Below are 16,869 nucleotides of genomic sequence, written 5' to 3'. Positions count from 1 at the left end.
GACTAATCACCAACATACATAAGGAGCTCAAAACTCTACAGGAAAAAAAATCTAATAACCCAATTTAAAAACGGGCAAAAGTTATGAATACACATTTCTCAAGACATAAATGGCAAACAAGTATATGAAAAGGTGCTCAACATCATTGATCATCAGAGAAATGCAAATCAAAACTACAGTGAGATCTCATCTCACCCCAGTTAAAATGGCTTTGATGCAAAAGACAGGAAATGCTGGCAAGGAAGTAGAGAGGAAAGAAGCCTTGTATACTGTTGGTGGAAATGTAAATTACTGCAACTATTAGGGTAAACAGTTTGGAGGTTTCTCAAACAAACAGACAAAAAAGTAGAGCTACCATATGATCCAGCAATCCCACTGCTAGGTATATACCCAAAAGAAAGAAAATCAACATATCAAAGAGGTATCTGCACTCCCACATTTATTGCAGCACCATTAACAATATCAAGGATTTGGAAGTGACCTAAGTGTCCATCAAGATGAATGGATACAGAAAATGTGTGCCTATACACAATGGAGTACTATTCAGCCACAGAGAAGAAGGAGCTCTTGTCATTTGCAACAACATGGATGGAACTGGAGATCATTATGTTAAAGGAAAAAAGTTAGGCACAGTAAGACAAACTTTGAGTGTTTTTACTTATTTGTAGTGTGCTAAAAGTTAAAACAATTGGATTCAGGGAAACAGTAGAAAGAAGGATGGTTACTAGAGGCTGGGAGGGTAGTGAGGCAGTATGGGAGAGGGAGGATGGATAATGGACACAAAACATAGTTAGAAGGAATAAATAAGACTTAGCATTTTATAACACAAACAGGGTGACTGTAGTCAACAATAACATTGTACATTTTAAAATAACTAAAAGAATATGATTGGATTGTAATGTGAAAAAAGGATAAATGCTTGAGGTGATAGACATTTACCCTGATGTAGTTATTACACATTGTATGTCTATATCAAAATATCACATGTAACTCATAAGTATATACACCTCCTATGTACCTGCAAAAGTTAAACATAAAATAAAATAATACAAAACAGGCATTATTAGCTGCTGTGACACTAATCACCAGCAGGTGGCGGCCAAGGGCTCTGCCTGACAGCACTGACGTTCCTTACCTTACCAGGAGCAAGTAAGTAACTCAGCCTCAGCACATCAGCAAGTTACCTCATTTCTGTCACATAAAAAAGAACTGCAGCATGCAGAAGGTGGATTTTAAGAATGATAAATGAAAATCAGGAAAATACTGAAATTAACAATTATGGCAAAGGTAAGGTGCTAAGGAATTGGCACTTTATAAAGAGAAGCCAAACAATTTGAATTATCTACTTGGAAAAAAAACAATGAACACTTCTACACCCTATTCTAAGTCCATTAGTAATGAATTCCATTTTCTCCACCTGCTGTTTACTTAACATTTTGATTTTACAGAGCTTAAAAACATTACATAAACAGAGAAGGATCATCCACTATCTGTTTATCCTCATAGCTTTCTGTTTCTGACACTGGTCTGATAATCAGGGGTGCCTCAATCGTCCTTTTATGTCTGGAATCTGGTCTAGATTTTTTGCTCTTACCAAAATATTTCCAATGCCTATTTACTGACTGCAAAAATAAAACAACATAAAAAAACAATGGAAAACAAGAACCCATTTGTTCAGATTAGGTGTTAGCTGTAGATAAAATCAAGAAAAGAGTGAAAAGGTTTTCATTGATGAAAGTTATCCCTCTTATTATTATTGTTGTTATCATACATTTCAATTTGTTAGCTATTTGTAGATCCATAAAAGAAAAAAAAAACCATTTTCTATGCTCTGTTTGCTTCAGTACATGTTATACCAGCTGGGAAAAACCACAATGACAAATGACTGCTATTTGCTTTTTAAAAATTGTTACCCAGGAAGACCAGAGGTCTGAAACTGCTGAAAGTATTTCAAGCCTTTCATACCTATCAAATTTTTCTCTTCACTCTAAATGTTCAGATAAACACAAGTATCCTATTTTCTGCCCAAACCGTACTATCTATTGGTCAAATATATTTATGGGAAAACTGCTATTGCAAAGAGAAACTAAGAAAGTTCTCCCTGTGGCTGGGCATGGTGGCTCATGCCTGTAATCCCAGCACTTTGGGAGGCTGATGCAGGCGGATCAAAAGGTCAGGAGTTTGAGACCAGCCTGACCAACATGATGAAACCCTGTCTCTACTAAAAATACAAAAAATTAGCCAGGTGTGGTGGTGTGCACCTGTAATCCTAGCTACTCAGGAGGCTGAGGGAGGAGAATCGCTTGAACCTGGGAGGCAGAGGTTGCAGTGAGCTGAGATTGAGATCGTGCCACTGCACTCCAGCCTGGGCATCGGAGTGAGACTCCATCTAAAAAAAGGAAAAAAAAAATTCTCCTTGACCCTGGGCACATATTGACTATATCCATAAGGTCTATGAGGTACAGAAACCAGTACTGCTAACCTGCCTATTCATCATACAGAAATCACAGCCACCAGCACAGAATCTTCTGGAGAGTGTAGGTGGTGGCTCTCTGCACCATACATACCTCCTTGCTTTCTAACCTTCTGCCTCAATCACCTCCTTGGTGGAAAGCCATATAATTATGGCATTTATGCCAGGATCCTCTAAACACCTGTTAAATTTGCTTTAGCAAAATTTTCTGGAAATGTAATGACATGAAGTCAATGCAACAACAGCCTAGTTTATCAATCATGTAAAATAGGGAAACACAACTGGGTGACAGAAACTAGCTGGTACAGCTATGAGATTGTGCCGCGAAAGCAGGTCAACAAGGATCAAGACCTCCAAATGTGTCAGAGAAGTGACAAGCTGAAGAGAACTCGTGGTCTCTGAGGTTTGTGTCACACATTCATACATTCATAAACTCGTTTATTTACTTATTTGCTTGTTTTCTTGGCAGTATTAGCTCTGAACAATGCCTGAAAAGTAGTTTGCCAATCGTGCAACTGGTCTGGATGAGACAAGTGAAGATACTTTGATTCTTATTCTGCCCAGCATGAAATTCCATACTTATTTATAAAGTAGGTTATTGTAACTGACCATGGACATTTTTCTATAAAATGTCAAAGATTTTTCTAATAAATTTTAAAATAATAATTTGTGGTAACATTTTGATATATTTAGTTGTGTTCATTTTCTAATCATACAAAGGTTTATTTACTAAACATGAGTCCTGTTTCTTAGAAAAATTATATCAATGGATATACTATATTGCTTATTCTATTTAATAAATTATATAACAGTTCTAATTAGCATTCAACACTAATTTGTTTCATGTTTGTTTATTTTGAGACAGAGTCTCACTCTGTCCCCCAGGCTGGACTGCAGTGGTGCGATCTTGGCTCACTACAACCTCCTTCTCCCAGGTTCAAGCGATTCTCTTGCCTCAGCCTCCCAGATAGTTGAGACTACAGGTGCAAGCCACCACACCAGGGTAATTTTTTATTTTTAGTAGAAATGTGGTTTCACCATGTTGGCCAGGCTGGTCTCAAACTCCTGATCTCAGATGATCTGCCTGCCTCAGCCTCCCAAAGTGCTGGAATTACAGGCATGAGCCACCATGCCCAACCTGGTTTCATTTTTTTAATGTTACTCTAATACTGTGAGAAAGATCTTTGGTTTGTAACCCAACAGTTACTTAGGTTACACATTTAAGTAACTTAAATACTGGACACTGCTCTCTTTATTTCTCCACGATGTCTCCATTAAAGATGTTTTGGGGTTTCTGCTCAACATTATAAGAAATTTCAAAAAAACAAAAATTTTCCAAGACATAGAATCATACAATGAACATCCAAATGCCTACCACCTAGCATCTTCAATAGACATACAACCACATTTGCTTTAACACAGGTCTTCTCATCTATCCGCCTTGATTTGAATCATTGTTCAGTCAATTGCAATATATCTTCACAAAATGCTTTTTAGGGATTCTACGAAAAGTCTCTAGCCCCTTATGTGTTAGTAATGTCTTTCTGCTGCTTTCCTACATGACCAGCTATTGACTTGGTGTAGAATTACTATACTGTGTTTCTTTGTGCTCAAAATCTGTAGCTTGTTCTAATAGTTTCTGACCTTCAGTGTTGATATGGATAAGTCATAGAACAACGTCATTGTTGTTCTTTTGTAGTGCCTTCTTATTTCCAATCTAGATGCTTGCAGAAGATTTTTTTAAACTTTGAACTCAAATATTTAAAAGAATACATTTCAATGTTAAGTCTCTCGCCATTAAGTTTGCTTTTTGTTGGTGATTTCTTACAAACCACATGCAGGAATTCCATCAACTAGGACAACTTCAGCTTGAGCACGTTTTCTTCTATTATACTGGCCACTGCTGCTTCTGTAACATTCTCATAGTCTCTTCTTCAGGACGAACTTCTACCCATGAGCTGTATCCTCCCTCTTTGGCCCCTAAATCTATCACCTTTGCTTGTGCTTCTCTTTATGTGTTGGGAGAACTCCTCCAGCTTCTCCCCGTATCACTAAATCCATTCTCTATAGTGTGGCTTCTAGTCTTTACCACTTCTCATGCAAATTCCAATTCTAACATTATATTTCCTCCCCCCTAAAATCTTTTCTCATGTTACCGAGTTCCCTTTTTATCTGCCTTACAAAGCGACTTTCTTTTCTTCTCAATGTTGTTGCCTTATCATCTCACCCTTCATCTTCCGTTTCACATGTCAAGGTCATCTTGAATTTTACTGATAGCAAAAGGAAGGCAATTTTTAAATTTTGTCTTTGTATGTCTGGTCATCTTTGTTAATGCTGCATGTTCTCTAAGGAAACTTTTAACTCTAGCATGAAATCATTTTTTTCTTTTGTATTGCTCTATAGGTCTTTGGTAATCTAAAAACAACGTATTTATTTGCTTAGTTTTCTCAAATCAGGAGAAATCTCTCTAGGCTTGATGTTTACAGTAGATGTGGAAACCCTTTGTTCCATTTTACTATCTGGGGTCTCTCAGATGTCCTTTTCAGAACAGGAACTGGAGAGGGATTTATCATCTTTAACATGGAATCACCTGTTAAATGTAAGTGTCAAAGATACACTGTGTGAGAGTTCGCAGCAGGCCCCAAATGGCCTGAATGCTTCAGAAAGGAACCCCCTACTCATGGCAGGGTAGACGCAAGCTGTCTTCTCTAAAGGGTGGAGATGGAGGACATCCTTACATATTTTCCTTCACCTGACTCAGATATTATGCTTCAAGGATCCATTTATGTTTGCTTTATAAAAAAAAATTCTCTTGGGTTTAGCTAACATTCCTAGAATATACTTTTGAAATTTTGACTTTCTTTTTCAATATGCGAGTTTTCTTCTTAAAGAAAAAAAGTAAAATCATTAAAAAGAAAAAAAAATCCTAATAATAGTGAATCTGATCTTTTGTGTGATTTTTAAGTGTTTTCAGCTTTCTCGTAAATCTTCATTTACACATTCCAATGATAAATTTCATTAAAAAAAAAAATACCCCAAGGACTTTTGTGGGGTTTTTTTTGTTTCCAAGATGGCTGACTGGAGGTGTCAGATGCCAGTTCTCTTCAGAAGAATGATCGAAGTTACAGGTGAGTGGCCATGATCTGAATGGAAAGCTAAGACAAGAAGGCCAGGGCCTGCTGGAGTTCCCGTGGTGTAGGAAAGGAAAGCTACAAGACTCTGGGCGAGACTGCCTCCTAAGGAACTTGGAGTTCTGCAGAAAGGGCAGGTGGGGGTGCTTCTCTGCTCCTCTCCTTTCCATGCCCAACTGCTGACCACCAAATTGTCAGAGAGTCCCTCTGCCCTTATGACCCTGGGCAATGCTGTCGGTGGCCATCAGAAAACTTCCTGAGGACAGCGGCAGTGACCAGCTCCTGCAGGTGCACTCACGTTCCCCTCAGGCCTGTGCTAAAACGGTAGATGCCACACCAGCTGTGTGCCCAATGTAGGTCACTGCCTGCCTGAGGAAGCTCAGTCTTTGTGCAGCTTGTCACCAGATCCCCGCAAACATACTCTAGAACGTACTATGACTTGGCAATGATAGGGAGCTGATAGAGAGGACTCTGGGAAGCTGCGGGTACTCCGGAGAGCTAGCCCTTGCACAGGCCACCCCAAGGGAAGGAGGAATATGGCCTGCCAAAGTGCCCCTTGGAACAAAGGAGATGCAGACATGGTGCTGATTTCTGAGAGAGGCAGCACCAATGGCTGGGAAATATTGAGAAGGGGCCTTTTCCCACTTCCCCACCCACCACTGTAGGTGCAGAACAGACTTCCGTGCTGCGGCTGATGCAAGTACACTTGGAGACAGGCTTTTTGGTGCATTTTTAGATTTGTCTGAAGATTGTTGGCATTTTAATGAAAATACAGCATTTTCTTCAGAATACATTTTAAAGAAAAGCCCAAGAGGCAGCTAGAGTCTCCAGATCATCATTATGGCCCCAAATAGAAGATGACTGAATTGTGACACAGGCTGGTGACTGGAAAATCTCTTTGCATGAACTATATTTAAAACAATGCAGGTCATAAATTTCCTTCAGTGTGACTATAGGGGCAAGCTCTCTCATGGTACTCCGAGTCCCCAGTAGCATTCCTTTCAAAGGTGGCACTTGGTATCGCAAAATTTCATTTGACACATCTCTGCGCTTCCTTTCTAATAAAGGAATTTAGTGGTATCCCCCGGCAACCTTCAGCTCCGCCGTCTTTTTCAATCTGCTCTCCTGGTATTGCCTGCAGTCCTGTCACGAACCCTCAGCAGCCAGGTCCCAGGGCATCTCAACCACAGGCAGCACTGTTGCCATGGCAACGTCTGTCAGAACTAGCTCCAAAACTTTCTTTAAAAATTAAAGTGTTCTACAGAGATCTCAAAGTTAATGAATTTTAGGTTAATCTGGCCTTTAAGTTCATATCAGAATATCCAATAATAATACAGATCAGTATCTAATGATTTAATTAGTGATTTATCTGCAATGTGTAGGGGACAAGTGGATGGGAAAAGGAGACTTATCTTTTAATGCAAATGTGCATACCACATATGGTTCTCTCTCAGAGATGGGAAGATGAGTACATACATGTTTTTGGAGCAGCCATTGTGGACAGTTTCAATGCAGATTGCAAAAAGTTTGTTAAAGCGGTTGCTTAAGGAAGACACCCTTACAGTACAGTAAGCAGTTTCCCATGCCTGGCTATGCCATCTTTGAATAATGTGTAAAGTGCCTACTGTTACTGTTTAAACTGCCTTCTCCTAAGCAGGCCCAGGCTCAGGTTGGCGGAGAGCAGAGGGAAGGCTGCCAAAGTACCCAGAGACTAGATTGAGAAACAGTGATTTGCAAATCACCTGAATGTCATCACACCTTGTTGGCAAAACTCCCCAACCTGACCCTGTCAAGCACAACGTACATCTCAGTGTGCAACCTGGGACCGACCAGATGACAGTGTGGGGCCTGAAGCTTGAGGAGCGGTAGGCAGCTGAAAGTTGCACTTGGAAGGCCCGACTGCCAACCTTTGAGTTCACAGCCTTTGAATTGGCCATGGCAGTAGGAAGTAAAAGCCTCTCCACAATGATATGTCATCCTGAGGGCCTAGCAAACAGAGGCTGGAAAAAAGCCATAAACACAGGGTTCTTCTGTTACTACAAGAACTTTGAAAGTCTATTTTTTTAAAGTAATAAATTGTAGATTTTGGGAAGCAGGAAGAGGTTATCAGGTACAACCTTCTTAAAGGAGGAATGAGAAAACTGACACAGAGGGTAAAATGATTTCCCTAAGGCCACCTCACTGGTTGGCCAGGGAGTCAGTTCTCCATATTCCTAATTCAAGGTCTTCTCAATACATCCCCTTTGAAATTTGCTTTGCAGCCAAAGTGGGGGATTGGGACACACATTGCCTCTGAGAAGCTCAAGGTTGAGGCTGCACAGAGTTTGTTTCATTTCAACTCCTCAGCCACAAACCAGTAACATCCATCAAGTCTAAGCATTTGTTATTGGAAGTCTTCATGTCACCGTGAACCCTAAGTTGTGACCCTAACAGCTTTAGTTAGATGTGATACGAAATGTGTTAATACGTTTTTATAAACCTGCTCTTTTTAAAAGTATAACATCTGGAGTAGTCAGGAGATGGACAGCTATGGATTAAAATACCAGGATTTCCATCACATGTTACTACTTTCTAGGTGTGGAATCTTGGTTAATCAATTAATCTCTGTGTTCGTTTTCTTAATCTATATAATGGCGGTCCTGATGCCTAAACAATCCTGTATCACGGGACTGCTGTGAGAGAATGCATGTACATGCTAGGGCTCCCTAGCATCTCATCACACCATGGCCTTCTTTATTGTAACCTTACTGTCTTTGGTCATACTCCCTTTCACTTTAGGACACATACAACAGTCCTCAAAGACAGTATTTGAGCTGCTTGAGCACCGATGCTGGCACACAAGGCAACTTGCCGGGGACAAGGAAGGGACCGCTGATCTCAAATCAAGCACTTTTTCCTGATCATATTTAGGGCTCCAGCTCATGTCCATGGAGGGCTAACGAGGAGGGAGTCACACAGAGGCCTTTCTGCCCTAGAGGTGAGGGGATGGACAAAACAGGAACAGGCAAGAGGTGGATGAGAACTCAACACACATGGTCTGGAGGGGTTGGTTCCATATTACCCACGGACTAAATGAATCTCAGCACTGACCCCGTTAGGGGGAGAGGCATGAGCCAGTTAGTAGAATGCATCTGTAAGGCTCTTGTAGGTCTAAATTCTGATTTCTGGGGTGGGACTGGGCTTGATATTGGGGTGAGACTTTATTGTTTCTATAATAGAGTTGTCTTTAACTTCTGAATGGTTCTGGTCTCACATAGGCCACCTAATTGTGTTGATGGCCAGGAATGGTTTCAGTGAGGGATTATGAATTGGGACCAATATGTATTCAGAAGAGAGAATAAGATTTTCTTATCTTGAAGTCAATGACAACCAGTCATGTTAAAGATATCAAGCTAAAGCTCTAGAGTTAGTATGTGACAAAAAGCATACACCCAGGAAGACACAAAACCATCTTATCATCATGTATTCTATGTCCATTTGTATCAGCTCTCTAGAATAAATAAATCCATAGACCTAGAAAGCAGATTGGCAGCTACCAAGGGCCTGGGCAGGGGAAGATGGTAGTCACTGCTTAATGGCTATGAGGCTGTCATTTGAGGTGATGAAAATGTTTTGGAATGAGACAGAGGTGATTACGCAACACTGTGAATGTACTAAGTGCCACTTAATTGTTCACTTTAAAATGGTTAATTTTATTTCATGTGAATTTCACCCCAGAAGAAAAGTATATGTCAAAAGTAATACTTAAAAGTCACTGTGCATCTATGACCTAAAAATGGCTCCTCAATAGTGGAAGAACAACCTGAATTCTGAGTTCAGGTTCACATATATTTATAACAACACTTTGAATAAACAATAATCTTTAAAAAGTCTCACTTGTGGCTGTTTGAGATGGAGTTTTGGACATCACACCTCGGAAGGCAGGGAAGATGGTGTGTGTGTGTACCACTACTAGCAGTTGGTAGGTGGTTAATGAATACCTAATATCAGCCACATTTCAAAACAGCAGTGGCCCCAAATTCCCGAGAGGTACACCAGCAAACCCAGATCAACCTGCTCTGTGAGGTGAGGGAAGCTGATCACCGTGTTGTTACTTTCACTTTATTCTTGGCTATCATGATCCCTTCCCTATGACTTCCTACAAAGACAGAGAGAAAGATCTAGGTTCAGCTACTTGTGTCAGATTTGGATGTATCACATTTGGAGATCATCTGCCCATCTTTTCCCTTCTACAATCACATTGAAGGAGGATACGCTGAGAAGGCACTGCCAGTTCTCTGAATACTCAACATCTCCTGGGAAATGAAGATAGAGACATTCCCTATTCATTCACTGAGTATGAAGGTGCCTAGAAAAGGGAAAGACTTCTTAGAAAGGACAAAGAACTTTGATGGGACACAGATTACTCAGGAATCACAGGAAATTTGTGTTGATGGAGACCTAACAGGGCCTGGGTCCCTTGCCGTTTCTGACTGAGGCAATGCAGGAAGAGGGGGCTGTTATCCTTTGCCTCTGCTGCTTTCTCCTCCCCAGAGTACATATTTCACCGGCTTCTGCTTATTTGCTCCTCACTAACTTTTCATGATAACGACAACAATAATGATATCACCAAATTGTCATTGACTAATAACCTCTGCATGACAGATGCTGAAACTGATGACATGTATTATTTCTAAGCCCTTACAGGAAACTTTTAAGGTGATTATTATTAACTCCATTTTATATTTGAGGCAAGTGGGGCTTAGCTGTCCAGAGCTACTGTGGAACAGATGAAAAAACTGACATTGCTTTTGATCATAATAACTGGCTTGTTTTTCCTAAATATAAAAAAGCCAAAGTATCTAAATTTTAAAAAAGACAAAAATAACCACATAAATATTTATACTTTAAGAAATCAAACTGTAGACCCTTTAAGGACCCCAAAACTATAGCATCAATTAAGAAATAAATGACTCACAATTTAATGGTCATGTATTATACACTAAGCTGTGTAGTTGGTATCATGAACAAGAGAGAAGCAGAGAAAGTTGTTTAGCTTTAGAGGCATTGAAAATGTAACTATTTGCTAATGGGAATACAGTGAAACTCAGAAAACAACCAATTCTATGATTTTTTTTCTAAGAAAGGTAAATAGGAACATCTATCTCCAAGATTCTCATAAAAAAAACAAAACAGAAAAACATACATTCGTATGTTTCTTGACATCTTAAAGCACACTTCAGTGTGAGCACTTGGAGTTGGAAGATCATTCTATGTTAATAAGGCCAGATAATAATTCAAGCTTCCTGGCTTCCTCTGGTCGTCAGTGTGTTCCTCTGACATACTGGGAGATCACATCTGAGGCACAGGGAAAACGCTAGTTCTCATGCTTACTCTGCAAAAGGAGAAAACCCAAATGCTGTTTCCCAGAAGGACACCTCACATCTCAGCCTCTGTGTAACGTGCATCTAACCACTAATCTGTGGAAACTAGGAGGTAGGAGCCCTATCGATTTACCGCATCCGTGTATTTTCCAGATCCAGAACAGAGCCTGACAGCTACAGAAGACTAAAATGTATCTGTCAACTGAGTGAAAAAGGAAGTGAGCACATATATTCTGTTCCAGCAGACAGAAATATTCCTAGCAAGATGAAGTTGATAAACTATAGTCTGGCAATTCTGATATGTATATATCTGGTGGTTTAAATTGGTCTCGACAATTTAGTAGTAAAATTTTTAAAAATCAAAACACAGCAAAAAACAAAGTAGTCCCTCAAATAATGGGTCAGTAATGTTTCATATTCCAGGATTCCCCAACAATTCTGAAAACGTCTTTACTGGAGTCTTCCTTACATGTATATGCTTTATAAATTATGCTAACTCTAAATTTAATTACATGGCATTATTTTGAAAAAAAAAAAAAGGCAAAAAAGAACACTGATGTAATTCACATTATTTAAGCAAAATACAGGTACTGACCACAATTTAGAGAAAATTAGAAGGGACTTCTCTAGAAGAAAATGGAATAAATGTGAGTAAAATTTTATTTTCTGAAAAAAAGAAAAAAATCTAAACACAATTAACTGTAACCAAAGAATGCATTATGAACTGGCTCTGTGCTCATCTTTACCTGCTTTTCAACCTAATTCTCTGACATATATTGAAATAAATATTGAAATCATATTGAAATCTTTTTTTTTTTTTTTGAGACAGTCTTGCTCTGTTGCCCTGGCCAGAGTGCAATGGCATGATCTCAGCTCATTACAACCCACCTCCCAGGTTCAAGCGCTTCTCCTGCCTCAGCCTCCCCACTAGCTGGGATTACAGGTACCCACTATCATGCCTGGCTAATTTTTGTATTTTTATTGAGATGGGATTTCACCATGTTGGCCAGGCTGGTCTTAAACTCCTGTCCTCACCTGCATCAGCCTCCCAAAGTACTCGGATTACAGGCATGAGCCACAGAACCCGGCTCAAAATCATTTTTTTCTAACAAATACTTCGTTACTTACATACATAGAAACATCTGGAAAAGGAAAAATGAGAGTGTTGATTTTTTAAATGAATCCTGCAGACATACTAGTCACAACTGATGTTGTGAAAAACTGAAGACAATACTAACTATACGAGAAATAAAACAACAAACAAAAATGTAATAAACTTTTCTTAAAAGCCTCAGGTTTCTTTGGGAAACACTATTAAAATTTCCTATGTTTGAATTTATATTTGCCTCTTAAAAAATGAAAAAGAACAATCACAAACATCATCTCAGATGAAATGCATTCTGTCAAAACCTGAACTAATATATGGTGGCATTTCAGTGGTGAAAAGGATTACCTCAAAAGGTCATGTCAACTCAATCCTGACTGATGACAACCACAGTCAACTGATCAATTAATGCTAGGGACACAATGTGGATTTTTGTTTTTACAATTGAATATCACACATCTAAAAACCGAATAGACCTTTCTTCAGAGAAATATAACCCTAATATTATATTAGATTATTATGACCAGAGGGAAGAAGCTATAAATCTACTTTTGAAAACAAAAATACATTTTATCTGACTCTATTCTCCTAAGGAGAAAGGAGAATGAAGGGAAGTATTGATTTCATCCAAGTATGTCCATGTTAAAAACATGGAAGGCAGCCACTATGGATGAATATAGGCAAACCGAATTGCCATAAACTGTCTCCTTTTAGTTAACAGTGTTACCACTATTTTTCAGTCCATATGGAGAAATGAACTTGAATTTTTTTCTCTGTGGAAAGCGTGGATCACACTGTGAGCTCTGCACCTATTATTCTTGCATCACCTGTGGGTCTCATGAGGTGCCTGAATCCTTCATAAGACTGTAAGTTGTCTTATATTTTACAGGGAATCAAAATTTTTGATTCTTTACAGTTCACCTATAAGCTTTAGGAGAAAAGATGTTTTCAGAATGAAGCATTCTTCCAAATAGCTGCTTACCCAATATGAAGGAAGCTGGTTTGAGTGATGGTTGGTGCCTATGCCACATGATGTTGAATATTTTTCATATTACCCTTAGTTTAAATGATCATCAAATATATGCATATATATATTAGCTATTACATAGTAGGTACTTAAATAATTGGTGACCACTAATATTGTCCACTGGAAAAGCACAAATCTGGATTCTGAAAAAAACCAAAAGCCTACTTAGATCAGTTTGTTGCAGTGAGGATGGGTGGGAGAAGTATATGAACATGCCACTCTTAGAGGGGATCATGGAGAATCAACAACGTTGCACCTGTATTGAACACCTTAGCTTGTCTATTCCACACCTCCAATCTATTGCACAACAGCAAATGCTGCCCCTGCTCAAACACATGGGCATGACAGTATTAAGCCTTACACTGAATAGTCTTGGGCATAAAATCAATGGACTAGTTTTAAAACACTGGTGAAGATGAAGTCTGTGCTGCTGTTTAAAATAGGGATTTGATGAGAGCTTTTCAGAATTGAAACAATTTCCCTCAACACCTAAATCGATATCTTTTTAACTCCCTGGCATCATCCATATTCCTTTAAAAATCAATTATCTTTTTAATTACAACAGTAGTCAAAAAGTAAACTCTATTTTTTCCCCTTTCTTTGTTATTTAAATAATCTTAAAGCTAGGGTGAGTAGACAGATCACTGTCAGACACCAAATGAAAAAGCACTATCTGCACGGACTTGCTGAAATCTCCAGTGAATCTGGGAGCAACCATGGACACAGCACTCCCTGGTCTAAAGTCTCTGCAAGCAATGCCCTGGGAGAGATTCAGTCCAGCTTTAAGTGTTTTCCATTACTATCTTGCACTATTATTTTTCTACTTGATTAATAAACTGTTGATGTAACAGATGACCTACCATTTTCCCTGTAAAATGACTCAAGGCATCAACAACATGAAGTTGACTCAATTGAAGTAGACTCCTTTCTCTAGGTATCTTATCTAGGGAATGTTATTTTTGGTAACAGAGAAATTGGTTTTCCTATTTGTAGTCTGTGAAGGCTGGAAATGGTACTCTGATTAAAATTGTTGGAAGACATATTTCTGCATTTCATAAATAAATGACTTTTCACTGACCATGGGTATTTTGAACTCTACACTTTCATAGGTATTACAATGTCCAATTCTACTTGGCACATATCAAAGCTCATCCCAGTTTGCGATATGGTGTTCTTTATCACTGCATGGATCAAGGTAAGAGCAAGTTTCCAGGAAGAAGAATGGATCTCTCTCCCAGGACAAAAACATCCTCAATGTCCATATTATTATAAGAGCCATTAGCAAACTTAATTGTGAGCAAATGGTGGTGCACGTAAGAATCCTTATACATTCACCGAGTTGTGATATGGGATTTCAACACCTCGCTAGACCTTAACCAACCTACAAAACTACTATTGTAAGTAATCAATATGTACACACAACTAACAAGGTAATTATTCTGTTTATCACACGCAAGTTTCCTAATTAAGGCACATGTCCAGCTGTCACAGGTAGAACAAAGCATTAATAGGCCTGATTACTCACCACTACAACCCATCTACTGTGCTATACCTGTGGCTATGTGGCAGTTTTCTTTAGATCATACAAGTAGTTACCTGGATATTTTCCTTATTTAAAAAAAGAAAGTGAATAGGAATGAAGGCTATTTGAACCCGGGAGTTATGACAGATATGGAACATGTCTGTCCCAAGTGAGGAAAGATGAAAGCGATGCATGTGATCATGAGATGAGCATGGCCATGGCAGCGAGGCAGATGGAGGGTGGGAGGGAGGTGGCACTCACCACTGCCTCCTCTGCTGGCTCCTCAGCCCGAGTGTCCATTCCAAGGTCCAGCCCAGCAGCGGGTGTGATAGTGGCCAGGGGCTCCTCTGCTTTCGGCTCTGTGGGTGGAGCCTGTTCAGATTCAGCCTTGGAGTGTTTGTTTTGAGGGTTAGAGGAAAAAGATTCAACAGGTGAATAGATAACATTACAGAATATTGGACAATTAAGATTTTCTTTGTCATCACATAGGCAACTAGCTTCACGAAATCTTTGCTGTAGAAAAGACATCCATATTTGGCATCATAGGCCTTAGGAGAACTGAAAAGACTAGGTATGGAGTCTTATTAAACTTCTGCTTTACCATCATCAAGAACTGTCATTTCCCTAGAAGTCAGGCAAGACTTACTGTTTTACCTGCCCATTTTACTTACTTGCAACATTTTGACTACCCCATTACCTATGATAGCTATAAGAGACTGCTACTTTGCAGAGAGACAGGAGAGAGAGACAGAGACACGAGAGAGCAGTTCAGGGTCCTTCAGTTTTATGAATATGCATTGCACCCAAAAAGTGAAAGGGTCGTTCTAATAATCAGACTAAAATGCATTCATTTGACCCAACAGGTCACTGTGAAGCTAGTGTTCCACTTCCAAGTCTGGTAGGAACAGACCGAGCTACCTAGGTATTCTCTACCACAATCATAGATAGTTTACTGCCTTGTTGTGAATTTCTCTTCAGTCCCTTGTTCCCTTTCACCCTCCAACAAAACACTTAGTAATGCATTTATTTCATATAATAATTGTTTAAAGAACCACTGGGTAGTATTCTCCATGGTATCAATTACACTCCCTTAATTGTGTAGGCAGAATGAGGTCTTTTTGCTCCAACAAGACCTCTACACATAGACATCATCCTGATTTCAATTACATATATGCTGAATCAGGTTTCTGGCATCTCTTAGATTAAGGCTTTTAGTTTTAAAATTAGCAATATAAACTAACAACAAGCTATTAAAAGCACCACAGCCAATGCATGTCACAACAACTACTGAAAATATTCCTTCTTTTTCCATTCTTATTAATATAAACATATTTATCTAGCATGTTCTTAGATATGCTAGAAAGATCCATCTTTCACTAAATGGATGGCCATTAGAGGGCTCATAAGATCCTTTTCTGTCATCAAAACACTTAGCTGTAAAAAAGTTTAAAAGTGATTTCCCAGTGGACTAAGAACTATCTAATTAATGCTGTGATTACAGAAATCAGTAACTTCAGTCCAACTCATCATAAGCAATCAAAATCCACCTCTATTTGTCCTGTACATTCATCTGAGTCAGTGCACATGGCAAGTTTCACAAAGAAATGATGGAAAAGTTATGCTGAGATGAAATAAAGTGCATATGAATAGCCTAGTGTTGGACAAATACACAAAATATTTGTCTTATGCCTCCCACCAAATCATTCCATTTTTATGCATGCCAGGGTCACACCACCATTCTTTTCAAAGGGCATAATAAATACAAAGGACTGGTAGATGTGTGCAGACATTTGATTTTTTATGAGCTTTTTTAAGCTTTAAGAGGTGGTCTGACACAATTTTTAAGAAAGAATGAGATAAAATCCACACTAATATGCTCTCAGGAGTCCTTTATGGAAAAACACTTCACTTTCATTGTTTGAAAAGAATTATCTTCATAATGGAACAAATTTTCATAACAGCAAACAGATACTGTAAGTGCTCAGGGAATGATCCTACCATTTGGGAAGTCAGGATGATTTGCTATGACAGCCTGGTATCAAATGACCTACACAATGAAGGACACAAGGGTAATTTGAGAAAACAGCAAGAAATCCATGAGCAGATGCTGTTCCCTGCAAGCTGAGGCTACACTACAGAAGAAGTAAGAGTGAAGCCAGATCAGAAGCCAAGAGAAGTTTTAAAACATGAGTCAAAGAAATACATCGTCCTATATCTTACAAAATGCCAGGATATCTTAAAATGCAAA

At 39.0% G+C, this 16,869-nt stretch overlaps 1 protein-coding gene across 1 annotated transcript in view; it reads right to left on the bottom strand.

Moving 5' to 3' along the window:
- Nucleotides 1-16,869, bottom strand: part of LOC101048121 (amphiphysin) — a 252,017-nt gene that overhangs the window by 34,325 nt on the left and 200,823 nt on the right. Inside the window, exon 17 of the mRNA XM_074379802.1 lies at nt 14,883-15,008. Within this exon, the coding sequence (XP_074235903.1) occupies nt 14,883-15,008 (126 nt within the window). The remainder of the gene's footprint in view (nt 1-14,882; nt 15,009-16,869) is intronic.

Source organism: Saimiri boliviensis, chromosome 10, assembly GCF_048565385.1.
Source record: "Saimiri boliviensis isolate mSaiBol1 chromosome 10, mSaiBol1.pri, whole genome shotgun sequence".
NCBI lineage: Eukaryota > Metazoa > Chordata > Mammalia > Primates > Cebidae > Saimiri > Saimiri boliviensis.
This window is presented reverse-complemented; position numbering and strand designations above follow the sequence as displayed.